Below are 17,929 nucleotides of genomic sequence, written 5' to 3' on the forward strand. Positions count from 1 at the left end.
CCTAATACTGTATCTGAAGTCTCTTTATATAGACCTTAGTGGTCCCTAATACTGTATCCATAGTGCCTCGTTGCTGCTAGCCTGGCTTAAAACAGCCCTGACATTTAATCTATGTCATACAGCTGAGATGGAAAAGCTTTGAGTTTAGAAATGCAGTTCTTCACAGTTGATGCCAGGAGTTGGGGACCTCCACAATGCCCCCCAGAGTGTATTATTACGTCACCTGAAATCATATTTGAACCATGTGTGATGACTCAGTTAATGGCCAATGTGCAGTAATGGTACTTTTTCTTTGTCCTTGTCTTTTTCTACAAGCGCCCATTATGCTGTTTTATATGGCAGTCAATCACATAATAATAAGTATTGTCAAAGGTCTACTGTATGTTATGCATGTTTTTAACAATTTGGCAGTCATGTTTAATCTAAAAAAATCTTTATATGTATATTTTAGGTTCTCAGTTTCCTCATTTGCGATCAATACACTGAATATGGTTATCTCTGTGTGATTTCAAAACAGGGCGATATGGGTGAAGACGGACCGAAAGGCGACATAGGAGAAAAGGTATGTTGTAAAAAATGCATATTCCACGTTACCTTTGCACAGAGAAAGTCTGGCTTTGGCCGGAAAACGTAAAAAAAAAGTTAATTAATGTTAGCCATCTGAGAGGAGATCTGTGGAGAGCAGCAGCTGAGGTCAAGCGTCATCCGCTGTAGTCAAGGCTGCACAACGGAAACCATCCTGGCCCTTGGTGCGTCCTACGTGCTGAATGTGGACTTAATTGCAAAGAAATGCTGACGTTACATTTTTGGGTCGGATGGCTCCTGCATTCATTTGGGACCATTTATCATCAAGACGGCATGTCAAGATGGGATCCATTCCCAACAAAAGGCTAAAGTAATAGATTCATCTTTCTGTCCAAAAATCCTTTGTTTTGTAAATTGACATCATGCTCAGAGGCAAATTATGCATCATATCCAGCATTTGTTATGCCGCTTTTGCTGTTACTATTTTGTTAAAGCAGCATTTATGAAAATAGGTCGCAGCCTTGTTTGTATTGGCTGACCTCACGACAGAATGGGCCTCTTTACCCTTCAAACTTGTTTTAACAATCATGGATTGGAATAGACGAGTCTTTGAAAATGGGGATTCAGCCCGTGCAAAAATTGCTCACACTTCTGGGAAAAGATGGTTTCAAAGTTGCCAAAAGATTACAACACACGCTAAGAACAGACGGCACACAAAAGAATACCCTTTTATACACTGGAGATGCTGCGTTTTGCTAGATATACTGAGTTAGGTATAAAAACCAAATATTACTGATAGACCAGCATCGGTCTAGTAGCAGTGCACTCAAAATGTCACTGCCAGTTTATTGCTGTTCAGCGAAAAACAACTTTGATAACTTCTCACTTTATGGGCACACGGCTGCCAGAAAAGACACCGTTTGGGAACGGTGAAACAGGTGCAGGATATCATCTGCGAAAAGTGAGTGAACAAAAGGAAAGCGGAGAGCGATAAAACTCCGCTTTGATCTGGTCTACCTCAACGTAGTAAAAGGGGGAAAAATGGATTTTCACTGCAGGGGTGGATAAGAAAAGGTGGATTTGAGTATCAGGGGAATTCAGACTTCTGTAGGTGGTCACCTGCCATTCATTCCAAACAGCAGACTCATGTATTTTGCAATAAAAAGAGACAGAAGGTAGGGGAAAGTCCTGGTTTTTTGATTAGTATGGACTGGATTACCTCATCTTCTCAGATCGTCAATGTCAGGATGTAGAAGGGAGCATAGTGCAAAACATATCGTAGGAATAATTGTGTCTCAATCAAGATATAACTGAGTATACATCCAGATGAGTCAGATACACTAAGGATTGCTAGTCTAATTGCTCATCCCTGATATTCCTGTTTCACTGAGTAGAGTGGACAGAGGAGGGGAGAGCATCTTAAGTCTTCCTTTGCTAAAGATGCCAAAGTTAACAATACACAGCACGCACTGCGGGGGAAATGTGGTAACACGGGGTGAGAGGTGAGGCAGGGAAAGTTTTGGTATGTTGAGCAGAGAGACCTCAGGGAGTGCGGGGGGGGGGGGGGGGGGGGACTGCAGTGCAAGCAGTCGGACCGGGCTTTGCATGATACAAAGGGAGATGGTTTTGACGGCGAACGATCTGCGGAGTCTGAAAGAGGCGAAATGACAGGACATATTCTGTCAGGGCTGTAGTCAAGACCACCTTTGTCGAGTCCAAGACAAGTCCAAGACCAGGACTAGTCGAGTCCAAGACAAGACCGAGTCCAGAGAGGTTCGAGTCCGAGTCAAGGCCGAGTCCAGGACAGAAGAAAGGTCTTATGCATGACAGTATCAAGACAATCCTTTTGGGTTTCACTTTCATTCCAATATTATTATCAACATAATTAAGACACCCGGACTCGCTCCAGACCAGAAGCCCAAAAGCCATATCTGGCAAGACCAGTGGCCGAGACCGAGACAAGTCCGAGTTCAAATACTAGCGAGTCCGAGACAAATGGTCTCGAGTACTACGGCCCTGTATTCTGTTCCATGCACACTTAAACATAAATCTGTCTATGTCCCCTCCTAGAAGACACAATCTGTCGATAATACGCTAATAATAATAATGCTAATAATGATAATGATAATGTACAGTACGCCTTAGATGAGAGAACGCCTACAGTATGACACTATTCATTGTTGGATGTTCTGTGCATTTGTAGTCAATGGTAGAAGTACTCCTATCATTTACATAAATAATACCACAGTGCAAAAATATTCTATTACAACTAAGTGTAGTAGGTCAAAGTACATACATATTATTATTATCAAATGGAAAGGTGCTCATTATGTTACTACATTTTACTCTTATTACTCGTATTCTTTCATATTAGTTTCAGTTGTTTAAAGGACTAGTTCAACATTTTGACATATGAGCTTATTAGCTGTCTTGCAGAAAGTCATAACTGGATGGTAAATATGTAGCTACTGTTAGCTTAGCTTAGGACAGAAAGCCCTCCAGGTTAGTCCTGTCCAAAAGCAACAACATCCACCAGCACCCTATAAAGCTCAATTAGTAACCCCATAATTTGCCATTTTACGACTATTTCTTGGCCAGGACCAGGAACTTCCTGGAGTTTCTATTTGGTGACGCTTGCCAAGAAATAGTCATCACATACGCTTGAACAAATAAAGAAATAGCATGTTAATTAGTTAGCTTTAAAAAAGCTTTGAATGCTTCTGACTTTGTCTGAAAAGCTAGTTTAACACTTAAAATTCATTTATAATGTACTCACATAGTGCGTAATCGGTGTGTTTAACCAAACTGCCAAACCGAAAACCCAGACCAGGTGAAATAGGGGCTCCACAATAAGGTATATAACCTATAATAATAATAATAATGCATCATATCTGCTGAGATTACCATTTAGTATTTGGGATGGACAATCATGATCGGCAAAGTAATAAATGTAGTGGAGAGAAGAGTATAACGTAGCAGGTATCTTATGTACTTGGGTACAGTACTGGAGTAAATACACTTTGGTACTTGCCCCCAGTCCTCATAGTGGGCTTGATCTGTACCGGCTGGGTTGCTTCCATAAGCAATCCTCAAGTGTGAGCCTCTGCATGTCCATCTCTGGCCTCATTTAAAACGAATCCCCACCGCAGTTAAAAGCTTTAGTTCCAAACCATTTACCTCGGATGCATCCTGCCTGAGTGTTTAACAAGGTGTGAAATGAACTGTGACTTTTCTCAAACCTCAGAGATAGGAAAACGATTTTAAGGTTCAAAGAAAAATCAACTCTTGAATTTGTCTTGGGAACTTCCAGGCTGTCTTGGCTCCGGCCGCTGTGCCACAGTGGTTGGTATCATCTTTTGAATCCTGAGATCCGGTCCAGGCTCTTGTGAACTGGCCTGGTTTCAACTGTTGGCAGGGCCTTTCTGCCCTGGGAGCCAATCATAATCTCTGTTGCCTCGCGTATATTCCAACTCGGTGACTAAGGTCGATATTCAGCCGAGGCCGATGAATTCGGTCATCTTCACTAATGACCACAATATGAAGTAGGAGTCATGTTTTGAGGGCTGCGGTGACATTTAACAGTTCCATTTGTCACAACTCTGCTCCGGCTTCATTGCTCGCTGATTAATCCTCCCCATGTAATGCGCTCTCTCTCGGTTGGCAAACAGCTGGAATATGGCCTGATTTATCAAGCACATGAGCTCTTGATGCTATTATCTTTAAATGCCAGTATTCAGCGTTAGCTCCGGGTGCCTGTGACGAAGTGGAGCCGCGGTGACAGCTCTCCGTCCTGCTCGGCGGTGGAATCACAGGCTGCCTCGGCGTGGTAATTGGCCCACTTGGGACATTTTAGCACTCTGTGCCACACCTCAGCTCACCTCCCGGCGCCACTACTTTTTCCATCTCATAGCTCTTCATTTGGAAGAGATTAATCTAGTGAAAACTCTCATTTGGCCCTTGGTGCTTGGTATTGGAAATGTAATAGATTACCAATTGGAAGTCACCCTATTTAAAGTGTAATAGTAGTGTAACTGTTTTATGCAACTTATTACATTGAATTACTTTTCAAAATGAAGTACTCAACAATGACTGTCAAACTCATTTTATAATCTTATAGTGCATGAATTATTAACCCTCGTGTTGTGTTCCCGCCAACCTGGAATTTTCTTTTTTCTGAGTCAAAGTTCAAAATAATAATTAAAAAAAATAATTAACGTTTGTTGACTTTTTTTTCTGAGCCTTTTGAAATTTTCTTGGGTTGTTCCCCTAATTTTCAAATTTTCTTTTTATATTTGTCACTTTTTTGACATTTTTATGACTTTTTTTTGACATATTTTCACATCTTTGTCACGTTTTTGACATTTTTATGACTTTTTTTTGACATATTTTCACATCTTTGTCACGTTTTTGACATTTTTATGACTTTTTTGACATGTTTTCACACCCTTTTTCACTTTTCATTACATTTTTCTCTCTCTGTAAAAAACATACATTCATAAAAGTAGTTTAGATTATTAATTTAACGTGTGAGGAGCGTTATTGGGAACCATCTACGTTACTTTTTTGGAAAATTAGTATTAGTAAATAAGAACCCAAATTTCTTTTTGGAAATGGGGGGGCAAATAAGACCCAAAGACACCAGGAAGGGTTAATTAAGATTTTCTTAATTTGTTTTAAAGAACATCCAGAGGTGGGACATTGACATTTTTGACATTGATAGCATTTTGAACGCTGGCCAACATTTTTTGCATTACGTGGTTATGTTTGAATAATTTTTCAGATTTTCTCAAATAGTTTGTGTGAAATGTTTTACATATTTCCACCACTGGAACACATTTTTCTTCATAGCCATAGTGACCACTCTCAGACAGCTTGAGAGGCAATTTCACTGTCAGACGCTGCAAATTCAACGTTCGTGGTGGGAAATGGCTAAAGAAGACATTGTGCGCAGGTTTAACAAGCAAAGCAACAAAAGGAATATAATTCAACATATAGCCTAGCCTTTTACAGAAAATATTCAGATGTAACCCCAATGTAATAGTGAACATTTTCATAAGTAACTGTAATGTAATTTCACATTTCTTTCCCAGTGACTGTAATGGATTACAGTTAACTTTACTTCCCAACTCCCAACACTGATGACAGTAAAGGTCAAAGGTCTTCATCAGTTCAGTGTTAATTGCATGTGTAGCATCCTCTCATGCTTGTTTTTACATGGGTCATGGTGGCTTTTTGATTAAAAGTGTGTAAACTGGGCTGTAAATTCTTATTTTCCACAATATTAGCTCCTTATGCTCTCATCCTGGTGAGGTTAGTAATGGGAAAAAAAACGTTAAGCATGCTTCCATATAGTTCATAGCTGGATTATAAGCTTAACAAGGTGAAATCTTTCTTTTTTTTGTACAACATGTAACAATTAAGTCCAGATGTGAGGCATTCTTACATATCTATCCCTGCCAAAAATCAACAGGTGTAAACCCAACTCTGACTTTGATGTTTGTTTTATTGAAACAATTCAACCGTGAGACAAAGAAAGTCCAAAAAATGGGCCTCTGGAGAAAGTTTCCTGTTTTATTATCATTTTTAGGTTAACCACAACATGACATCCATGTTAAGTATTTAACCAAAAAACATTTTACTTTATCATGTAAAATGATGTGAAAGCCTTTCATTCATCTTCAAAAATGTAACAAGAGGAGCCCATTTCCACAGCTAACCCCCCATAAAATATTACAAAATCCCAGTAGTGGAATGATAACTTTTAAGATAAAGATGGAGGCACACTAAAGTATGCAACAAAGCCCAGCTGTAAACGGTAACGCTATTTATCGTCTGCAAAAAAATGCTGCAATTAAAGATGCCTTGTGCGCTATGCATCATAATGACTCCCATAAAAAGCTGAGGGCTCGAGGCATTCCTCGTGCAACTTCTGAGCGCACAGCGTATGTGTAGTGAAACCACAGAGTCCACACCAGAGCTAACGACCCAGTCTCCTTCTCCCCACTCCCCTTTCCCACCAACCGCCCATAATTACGCTTATTGGCCCCTTGTTTTATGTATGTTTTTACTGTATGCTGCAGTAGTAATGCAGTGTGTAGGAAAGGGCTTGGATGACTTGGCTGGAAAAATGTGATATAAGTAGCTCTGTCTCCTTCTAGTTCAATACCCTACCTGAGGAGATGCCGTGAAAAAAAGGGGTTAAATGATTGTACAGTACATCTTTCAAACCTTTTACCACCTCTACTGTTGGGGATTTCTTCTACATAGTGTTAGACTGCATGTCATCACCAGTATGCAGCTGCACTCACAATGAAATGATTCCCAGCACTGTAGTTAGAAAAGGCTGTCTCAGACTCCTGAGAAGGCATTTAATCTGAACATGTTTCAAATAGCATGTTTTTTAAGTGGATTTCACACAATTTAATCCAGACAACTCAGTTTATGCGAACTTGTGTTCTGCATTGTTCAGTAAAAACAGCCTTCTTTCATCTATTTTGTAGCTATAACTGCACAATAATGTGTATTGCTGTGCAGAAAACCTAATCCAGTCTTGGAATAACCTCTGTCACTCTTGAACTCTTTCCTGATATATGTTGTCTAATTATTTTCCATCAGGGAGATGCAGGCTCCACTGCGGCTGGCATCAAGGTGAGAGCTAGGCTAACGCTAAAGGTTTTTCTAAGGTGTCGGTTGCGCCAGCTGTTTGTGAGTTCACATTCACTAAGCCGAGGTTAATTGTCACTTAATTAGAAAGGTTAGCACAACACAAACTTAGTATTTCTAACATTAACATTAACATTAATTAGTAGGTAGTTACATAGGTAACTTTCAACTGTTGTCCTAGCTAACGGAAGCAACTCTCCAACTAACGTTAGCTTGCTAGCATACAACCCACATAGACTGAAGGGTAAAAGAGTAATATGGCTGACATATCTGATCTGATACTTGATCAAAACGCTGTTAAACAGTGATGTAAGCTTTTTTAAATGACATATAAATAAATATATACTACTTATAGCAATAGAGCGTAGTCTAAATAGCGTCAGTTATGTTAATCATCCATTTAAAGTACTCTAAGAACTTAAAGAAGGACGTAACACACACACTTAGTAATGGATTTACAAATAGATGTTGCAGTCCAATGAAGAAATGAAGTGCTCATCATATACATTTGGTTTATGGTTTATTCTTATTACTCTGCATGTATTACAGGGCGAACCTGGAGAGCCTGGACGAAGTGGATTAAAGGTAAAAATTGCACTTAATGCACATAATAGTACATCAATAAGAGAAGATGTAGTACAGCTATAATCATATGGACTAACCATGCGCTATATTTTGTTGAATATACAGTGTTTATTAATGTTAATAGGTTTCTCCTCTGATAAGTGACTATGGGACTAACATATTCAACTATGCTGAACATATTTCTTTTATTATTCATCACTGTGTGAATACACACATCCAGGGTAAAAGGTGATGCTCTAGTTTAAGTAGTTGGATAAGAGCATTCCAAACTCAGTTGAACCTCATTGTTTAATATGGATGGGGGGGGCTCTGAGCAGAACACTTCAACTTGAACTTTGGTACATCACTGTGCTCCGACTCATTTTCCATTTACCTTGGCTCGGAACTTGATGTGAGCCAGTGTAAGGACCCGGGTATCATACTAACAGCTCTGGATATACCAAATCTTTTGGACCGTTCCATTTTATTGTTACCTGTACTTGAGGTCTTAAATCTCTTTGTAATCCCATTAATTGGCTTTGCAGCAGTCCATCAATGGTTTTTTGTGTCGTTTAAGCGATGTTTGTTACTAGGCCCATGACTTCTCTCTCCCATCCAGTTATATTTTTAGTGTTTGGCCCATGTTCCAATGCAATCAGAAAAATATTGCTTAAGAAACAGTTGCTGATGATAAACTAAACAAGCATGCAGCAGTGGAGGATCTATTTGCCTGCAAACTAAAAGCCATTACTTGTCTCTTGACCAGACTGCTGCTGATGTTGCACCACTGCCCCAATTACACTTTTTAATCCCAAACGCTGCGCCCCATTAATTCCCCCTCTCTTTTCTCTGTTTAGACAAGCTGCTTTCAGACAGACAGAAGGGCTTTAGGCTTTTTTTTCTGCTGTGCTGCAAAGACAACTCCCATTGCCTAAACAATTTGTTTGACTACTTTTGTCCTCATCTCTCATTTTTACAGCCGTTCTGCTAGTGCTGTCACCCTCACACATTGTATTTCTCACCAAATGGCCATCATTAGATTGAGTTGTTTTTTCCCTATTAAGGATTATCATCGGATGGCATTTACTGTCAGTTTTGAAGTAGCAGTCCACAAGAAAGACTTTTATTCATTGGTTATACAATGTTTTCATTAGCCACAATGGAAATTTACAGCCCTCTCTCTGATCCCCTGAGTGACGTTCCAGTTGATCATTCCCATGCGTTTCTAATCATTCTTTTTTATATGCGATAAATACAATAGTCTTAATAGAGCGTTACATTATCCAGAGTCGGACATTTTGTTTTAAATGTCTTGCAGATGCCTCACAAGAGACTTGACCTTCTGATTTTTTCCGTAGTCGAATCAAATGACTTACTCAAACTTGAGTTTGGAATTCTCAACTTGACAAAGACCCGACCATGGTGACAGAGAAACAGTCCGACTCTCGACTTCCAGCACTGCCAAACTCCGACGACCTTAAAGCTACGGCAGCTCTCTCAAACACTTTTTTGCAACTTTAATCCAGCATCGGACAGTCTTTCGTTCCAGAAAGCAGAACTTTTTCACGCCTGCCCAAAGCAATAAAATCACAAAAATAAAACTTTGTGAAGGGTTGAGTGTCATAACGAGCACTAATCACGCTGTCAAGCCATGGCTGCATGAATTGGTTTGAAAGTGCATGTGCAGTACCTTCTGCTGGTGCTTACCGCAAGCAAATGACAGTCAACGCACACTTAAGGCCACTTTTCAGAATAACAGCAGCTTGACAGCCAGAAAAAAACCCAAATAGAAAATAAAGTGTAGAGCTAATAGAACCCCGAAGAGCCTCCAAATGAGGCTTGACTCAGCTTAGCTTGGCTTGGCTGTAACATGTCACACTCTTCCTGTGTAGGGAGAGCCAGGACTTCCAGGGCTGCCTGGACTTCCAGGGATAAAGGTAAATGCTTCGCTGTTTTTGTCCCCCCGGTGTTGTCCCTGTCCATCCTCTTCAGACCATCTTAAGCCGAGCTCAGAGCCAAAGTCAGCTGACCCGTCGTCATGCCTCACGCATGACCCATTATGGTCTCGGGATGCTTTTCCTGCTGTGTGGGATGTGTACAGTAACACCCGTGCATTCAGCGCAGTGAAAAGGAAGGAGCTCAGAAAAGTAGCGAGGCCAAATAGTCAAGGCGTTTGATCTGCCGGAAGAAAACATTTAGGTCTGTGAATAGTAGAGGTCTATGAATTAATGATTGGAACACTTCAGTCTACTTTCTAGAGGTGGCATCAAGAGAATCTCTGCAAAATGTGTTTAAAGCTACTGCTAGTTAACCAGAGAAACTTGATTATTTCAAATTTTTCAAATTAGTCCTTTCTTGTGTGAAAGTGCCTGCTTGTTGACTGTAGTGTAAAAAAACAGCAGATGGTGAACAAGGGGCACTTAATATTTCACTGCCATCGGTTTCTCAAAGAACACCAATGTTTTTTCAGGATTGTTAGCTTGAAATGTAAGATAAATGCAAGGGCCGCTCACAAGGCCATGATGAGAGGATGCTTGGTTTTCTCGTTTTGTGTGCCTGCTCTGTGCTGGCCTTGTAAAAAAAAACAACCTTCATTTTACATGTTATATACTCCTGTTTTTACTTAAGAAGCCTGAATGCTTGATGGATTCTAACAATGTTTTGCTAACGTAGCACTCTCTGCTCAGCTTGCACTTTGTTCTGCTCCGCATTCTTGGCTGTGTATCCAATCGAAGTTTAAAAGTTTGAGAGGCAAGGGTCCAGTACCTCTCCGAAGGCTTCCACGGGGCCTTATCTACAGTTGGTGGGATGGGATAGGATTTAAGTCCCAACCAGATGTGATGCAAATCCAATCCAACATCACACCTCATTCTGAAATCTCACTCCTCACAAATGCAGACATAAACATGTTAAAGCTTCTTCATAAGGGGCAGAGAACCTGGTTTTTGCACACTCTTACTCACATGCTTCTCGTGCCCGGATGAGTTTCTAACAAGGTCAGTCCTAACGTCTCATCAGAGGGAGTCATAAATAACTAGCCACTGATGATCTGTACCCGTGTGTGAGAATTGTGCATGTGTCCCTGAGTGTGTGTGTGTTTGCGTGCATGTGAGTGTGCGAGCAGTATATGCATGCCTGTCGTTTTGAATATGTCTGGCCACGCGTCTTGTGGATGTGTTTAGCGCTCATTAGCAGTGGGGAGGAGGTAGCGCTACGCCACTAAACGCCCCGTGGAAAAACAAGTCATTTGTGCTGATGGGTTTTCTTTCAGGGCGAGCCTGGATTCTTCGGCCCCCAGGGAGAGCCCGGGCTTCCAGGACTCCCAGGAACCAAGGTGGGTGACTTTAACTTTCCAGAGGAACGACTGTAATCTTATTAATCACCACGCGAGAGTTGAACAGCTTTGACAGCTTTTTATCACATTGTGTCTGCGCTGTTGCCATTGAAATCAGTAATACTTCTGGATTTACTGTCTCATTATCCGTAATTATCACTTTACCAAGGCAATTAGGCCTCTGTTTCTTCAAAATGTCACTTGGAGGTGGTGAGAACGAGCTAATCCTCACTGCATCCTTTGAGTCGTGGCATTATCACACTGTGGATCCAGCGGTGATAACGCAGACACGCTAGATTTAATGTTCACGTTGTCCTTTTGAATCAGTTTGCAAAGCATTAATAATCAAGATAACATGATAGTCTTGCTTTGGCATCTCATGCCTCGTATAGCTAAAAAAGAACGAGCAGTGCAGAAAGTATTTTATCCTTCATGTTCAGGTCCAAAACCAAAGCCTGATTGACTCAACACTGCTGAATAATGGTTGTGTCCCTCTTGGTTTTAAGTATCAGTCACAAGGAACACAGCTTGATGGGCTCTGAGTGACACCACACCCCCCTCTATTGGCTGTCAGAAGTCACTTCACATTAAGAGAAGATGCACTCCACTACAACAAGGATTTTCTTGAAATGTTCAACTTAAGGACAAAGCGGGCTTGATGTGGATGTGTGTTTTAGGGGGTGTTCTTAAAAATAACATTTCACCTTCAAAGAGTACAATCTACCAGGAAACAGATGCTGATTCAGCATAAATATCTACAACTCCACGTAAATCTGTTGAGTCAGACAACAACAACTCAGTCATGTCAATAACATTAAGTACATTGGAAGGTCATGCCTGAGGTCCAGAAGACGCATCACAGGTCTTCTGCTCACAGTAAAGAGAAACTGGTTCTAGATCAGTGCTGTTATTGAGTTCTTTTTATCTGTATAGGGTGAGAGAGGCGACCACGGGCCACAAGGAAAAGGTGAAAGAGGAGAACTTGGACCCATTGGACCAAAGGTTAGTTATTACACACACAAATGGACAAACTGGATCATTCAGCAGTATGCCTTTTTAAAGTGACCATGTTATGAAAGAAACCCCTTTTTCTGGGATTTGAGGGTTATTTGGTGTCTCCGGTGCTTCCACACGCATACAGACTCGGAAAAAAAACTATCCATGCTGTTTTGAGTGAGATCTGGTTTCTGAATGTCCTCTATCTTTAGTGTCCGGGTGAGCTGTTCAACATCTACACGGCTCTCTACGTCACTAGAGACGAGGTGGCTAACTGTAGCATGCTAGCTCGTTCTCAATGGAAAACACTGCTTCAAACTAGTGGCTGTTGGCACTAGTTGACCAGAATCTCCAAAAGAACTACTTCCTGTCCCTGTTGTGTCCCTGGTCTAGAAGAAGTCTCCCAGCTAATCCTGCTTTGGACTGACCAAAGCTGGAGAAAGAGTTATCTAGCTGATGGATCTTACCAAGCTACTGAGCATGTGCAGCTCCCAAAAAAAAGATAAAATAGAAGGGAGATGTCTCACTCTGGAGCTAAAACAAGTGAGATGTCTTACTTAGAAGCTAAAACAAGGGAGATGTCTCACTCTAAAACTAGTGAGATGTCTCACTCTAAAACAAGGGAGATGTCTCACTCTGCAGCTAAAACCAGTGAGATGTCTCACTCTAAAACCAGTGAGATGTCTCACTCTGGAGCTAAAACGAGTGAGATGTCTCACTCTGGAGCTAAAACAAGGGAGATGTCTCACTCTGGAGCTAAAACGAGTGAGATGTCTCAGTCTGGAGCTAAAACAAGGGAGATGTCTCACTCTGGAGCTAAAACAAGGGAGATGTCTCACTCTGGAGCTAAAACTAGTGTGATGTCTCACTCTGGAGCTAAAACAAGGGAGATGTCTCACTCTGGAGCTGAAACAAGGGAGATGTCTCACTCTGCAGCTAAAAAAGAGACCCAAAAACACAGGGTGAACAGGATCTGCAGCAATGTGCGGTACGACAAAAATATGGAGTTTTTTGAAAATGAAACCATGTAAAGCTATTATTATACAACCTAAAAATACAATTATGAACCTGAAAATGAGCAGAATATGGGCACTTTAAATTGTCCTGCTTGTTCACAACCTTCTGTTTAGCCATGTCGTTAGTAGATGTTTGCTGCCATCTAGAGCCTCGTTGACTTTTAAATAAGAAAAAGTAGAATGCTTTCCCAAAGCAAGGGGTTCAAATTCATCAAATATTCAGTTATGTTAACATACAAAGCTGGCTAAACCATTTTAGCCGGTAATAAGTTCAAGGCTTTCCCTGGAGTATGCGTAAGATAAACCAAATATAAATGAGTTACCATTGTTTATGTCTGGCCCTGACCCAGCAGGTAGCTTAAGCTCCAGTCTAAACTCAGCCGACCCGCGGATCTGTTTCACATCCTATTAGAAATCCCCCAAAGTAAAACCCCGTCTTTATCAATGCCAGAGTAAAAATAAACCCTTTCTCCAGTGCTCTGCAGTTATAGCATATTAAAAGCTGCTGGTGTCAGTGAAGCTGACTGTGTTGTTCTCTAGGGAAGAGTACGAGAGGTTGATGATATTCCCTCCGCCAAACATGCATTTTAAATGCATTCATTTTTTTATGATGAATTTGGATTGAACCCATTAAGAAAGTCCATTTTTATGCTTTTCAATTTCATGTTTATATCTCAAGTACTTAGCTTGTCCCTCGTGCATCATCTGTGTTTCCTTTCTCACGGCAGGGCTCACAAGGAGAGGCTGGTACACCTGGTCTTAAAGGTTCAAAGGTGAGCTTGGCAGATATGTTTTCTATAAGGCTACCGGTAATTTTCATAAACACATTTCAACCTCTTCGGTTTCAAAAATAACATCGTGCACAGCTGTCGGTTTTTAGAAAAGTTTTGGGATACACGCACCCGTGTACTGTATATATACGCCGTCAAGGCCGTCAAGAGCATGCCCAACCTGTAGGTGGCAGTGTAACGAGAAGCTCAAGCCCACGTCAGCCAATCAGAATCCTGAGAATAGCAACAACAGCAACAAATCACTGCTAAGAGCGGTTGTCTACCAATTGGAAGGTTGGTGGTTCAATCTCTGGCCCTGCAGTCCCATGTCGAGACCTTGGGCAAGACACTGAACCCCGAGTTGCCCCCCCGATGCTGCGTCAATGTTAATGTGTGTGTGTGTGTGTGTGTGTGTGTACAACATTGTACAGCATCCTCGTCCACAGGCCAAACAAGTGACATTTCAATTGCATACTCAATAGAAAAAAGTCACATTCAGTACAGCATGTGTCATACTATGTTGTGATTCAAAGTATTAGAAGTCGTTGCATTGTAATAATGAGTTATATATGATTTCAAAACATATTCCACATATTATATATATTGCCACAAAGAAGAATGTTTTAATAATAGTAAAGACAAGTTTTAAAATAATTTGTGTTTGTCTTCTCACTTCAGGGGGAGACTGGAGACAAAGGGGAGCAGGGATCTTTTGGCCCCAAGGTAAGCAGGTGTTCATGGTGTTGCATGCTGGGAACTTTATAGACTCTGAATCCTATTTCTCCATCTTACCCCTTACCCCTACCCCTTGGCCCTTGAAACCAAGGGGTAAAGGCTAGGGGTGAAAACATACCCCATGACATGCTGCAGTACACACTGATTACCACCAGGGGGCAGCAGTCACACGTACCCGTTTTAGGAAAAGAGACACTCTGATATTTCAAATGTCTCTGATGTTGTGTGTAAATGGGCTGTGCAGTATGTAAGAAGGTGTGTTTAAATGTGTTTCTGGGTGTCATTAATGTGCAGGGCCCCCCAGGGCAGAAAGGAGACCAAGGAGCCACTGAGATCATCGACTACAATGGAAACATTCAGGAGGCTTTACAGGTCAGACAAGAGGTTACTGAACACTCCTCATCTTTGTTGATTCAAAGACAATTATTTCACAATAACCACAATTGTATTTCTGTTATATAATAATGGCCTAGATATTTTCCCAAAATATGGTTTTTCCTTATGTTAACAGCTTAAACCATACTAAAGACAGCCATGTAAATACATATATTTTGCAGAACATATGGCTGGAAATTGTGGTGTATTTTGTAGGGATTGACCGATACTGATTTTTCAAGGTTGATGACAATTATTAGTAGTTAGTTATTAGTAGAAATTGATAACCGATATTTGGAACGGATATGCATTTACAGTGAAAATGAAAATCTGGCTGTAGTGCAACCCAAGTGGAACACTTTTTAATAACTTCACTTTATTGTTATCAAGCAAATAAAACGCCAATACAGATAATATGCAAAAATAATAATCAATACTACTATCCCTAGTATTTTGGCACGTTGGCACTTTAACCGTACCAACCAAAGTCCTATAAGAACATGTATTGATTCAATTTAAGTGAAATACCTTGTAAAAAGTACCAAATTAACACTGTTCCAGATATTTCCTCATATTCGAGCTAACATACAGTAATAACTCATTTTAAGGGTGTATCTGTGCAGAAATGTTCCGACACAAAGGTTTCTTTCCTGTATGACCTCTGCGATCTTTTCTTTTACTTCCACATTCCCACTTCTTTGGCCTACTGCAGAAGATAACCACTATTACAGTAACGGTAACTAGGCTCCGTGTACTCTATGTAATGTGTCATCTCCATAAGTGATTCATATTTGTCCTCGCATGGGCGCAACTCAATCCCAACTATGGATGCACGTCCTTGTTGTTTTTGTGCCGCCTCACCCAGCAACCTGTTTGCTTAACGATGAATGGAGCTCTACTTAGCACTGCATTCACGCTTTTGTGTGGTCGATTCCGTCTCGGTGTCTGAGATGATGGTTGTCTCTCTAAATGTCAGTAAAACATTCTTTAAAACAATAAAAACCTTGTGGGAACATATTTAAAAAAAAAGGGTGTTTCCAGAAGTGAGAATCACACTATAGATCAGAATCATTCCATGAATTAATCGGACATTTATTTGGGAATATGCACCAAGCATAATATAGACTCATCTTAATGTGGGACCTGCTTCATTACCTGATCTTCAGGCTTTCTTGCAGAGGGTCTCATTTCAAAATGTAGTTGTGAGACCTCCATTGATTCTCTGTCTTACTTGTACCTGTATATTTCATTCGTCTTAATTATTACACATTACAGACAGTGTGGGAGAAGGGGGTTAATGTCGCTGATCAATGAGTTCCCTGTCACCAGCCAAGTATTGCATTGTAGTATATAAGCTAAGAAAGCTATGTATAAAATGTATTTTCCATGCAAAAGCGTCATGAATTTGAAATAGTAACAACTCTGTGAAAGTGACATAATGTATGATGTTGGTAAGCAGGGTAGAAAACCTGCTTACCAACATCATACATTATGTCACATACAAACACTAAACAACTTTAGTTGGATTATGTCTGTTAGCATGGTACGGAGTTAGCTGGTTAAGTGTCACACACTCTAGCATCATTCTAGCGTTTAAGCTACATTATGCTTAGGGTATTTAAGAGTTGGATTTATTCTTCATGCAACATATTGGAAATATTAAACCCTCATGTTGTCCTCATGTTGTCCTATATCAATGTTCTTTTTAATTCCCTAAAATAACATGATTGATTCCACACAACGCTCTTTGCCAAGTACAAATCTCTACTTTCATTCATTTTTGGGGCCTCTTATTCAATTTTATAGCATTTGAAAAACAAATTGAAGTGTTTTTGAAATAGTATTGAGATGGGATTCCAGTCTGTGATTATCCATCAACATCCATTCCTTTTATGTATTAAAACATGAATAGAAAGTGTCAACAAAAGGGTTCATTTTCAATTTTGACAAGTTTAAAGATCCTTCTGTCGGGGAAGTATGTATTCCTGAGTGATAAAAGCAACATTATGTATTATGTTGACTAGCGTTGTAGTTAACTAGCATGTTTTATTCAGTACTCAAATGAACTGTACGTTAGAATTTTCATTGTATTCATCTCAGCTTCCACTTCCACTCATTGCAACCAATCACTGAACGTCTTTCACGATCAAATTCAAATGAATTAATGTTTTAATTCCAACATATCGTCCATGATGATAATTACTCATGTTGTAGCTAACGTGTTTTTAATTTTGGCATGTCTTTCAGTATTTCATAACTTATTGCTAACATAGATTTTGCTGTTTGCAAGTGATTGCATTGTGATAGTCAGTTCCATTGATGATTCCAACAATAAGTTGATATCAAATTGATCAATCAAATGTACATTTCTTCAGTTGAGTAGTAATGTAAGTGAACGTCCTCATGTGTCTCTCTCTCTCTGTTCAGGGTCCTCCTGGACCTATGGGGCCGATGGGACCCGAGGGTATGAAGGTAGGCTTAAGTACTCCCTCCTACGATGTTTTTCCCGTACATGTGCAAATCTCAACCAATAAAATCCCATCATATTGTGCCCCAGTATTTCTGAGTTTGTAAAGTATTGTTGTGTCCCCTCCCAGGGGGACCGTGGTATGCCTGGTCTCCCTGGACTCGATGGAGAAAGAGTGAGTTCATCATGTATAATCATGTATATATGTAAACATTAGTTCAACTTTTCCCAGATTTTTTAACTTTAATATGAGTTCCACCAGCCTGCCTATGGCCCCCCAATGGCCTGGGGATCCTGCTCTGGAGAAAATGAAAGCTCACATGGGCCAATCTGGAATCTTGCCCCTTATGAGGTCTTATGAGTTGTCCACTAATGTCTAAATGAAAGAGACTTCAGATACAGTATTAGGACCACTAAGGTCTATATAAAAGAGACTTCAGATACAGTATTAGGGACCACTAAGGTCTATATAAAGAGACTTCAG

The 17,929-nt window shown here is 40.4% G+C and overlaps 1 protein-coding gene across 1 annotated transcript in view; it reads left to right on the forward strand.

Annotated features, from left to right (window-relative positions):
- Window positions 1-17,929, forward strand: part of LOC117962232 (collagen alpha-1(XXV) chain-like) — a 127,588-nt gene that overhangs the window by 109,074 nt on the left and 585 nt on the right. The window contains exons 14-25 of the mRNA XM_034901399.1: window positions 518-562; window positions 7,141-7,173; window positions 7,738-7,773; window positions 9,645-9,689; window positions 11,024-11,086; window positions 12,020-12,088; window positions 13,827-13,871; window positions 14,547-14,591; window positions 14,898-14,975; window positions 15,691-15,714; window positions 17,406-17,450; window positions 17,576-17,620. Coding sequence (XP_034757290.1) covers window positions 518-562; window positions 7,141-7,173; window positions 7,738-7,773; window positions 9,645-9,689; window positions 11,024-11,086; window positions 12,020-12,088; window positions 13,827-13,871; window positions 14,547-14,591; window positions 14,898-14,975; window positions 15,691-15,714; window positions 17,406-17,450; window positions 17,576-17,620 — 573 coding nt within the window. The remainder of the gene's footprint in view (window positions 1-517; window positions 563-7,140; window positions 7,174-7,737; window positions 7,774-9,644; window positions 9,690-11,023; window positions 11,087-12,019; window positions 12,089-13,826; window positions 13,872-14,546; window positions 14,592-14,897; window positions 14,976-15,690; window positions 15,715-17,405; window positions 17,451-17,575; window positions 17,621-17,929) is intronic.

The sequence above is a fragment of the Etheostoma cragini genome, chromosome 19 (assembly GCF_013103735.1).
Source record: "Etheostoma cragini isolate CJK2018 chromosome 19, CSU_Ecrag_1.0, whole genome shotgun sequence".
Taxonomy (NCBI): domain Eukaryota; kingdom Metazoa; phylum Chordata; class Actinopteri; order Perciformes; family Percidae; genus Etheostoma; species Etheostoma cragini.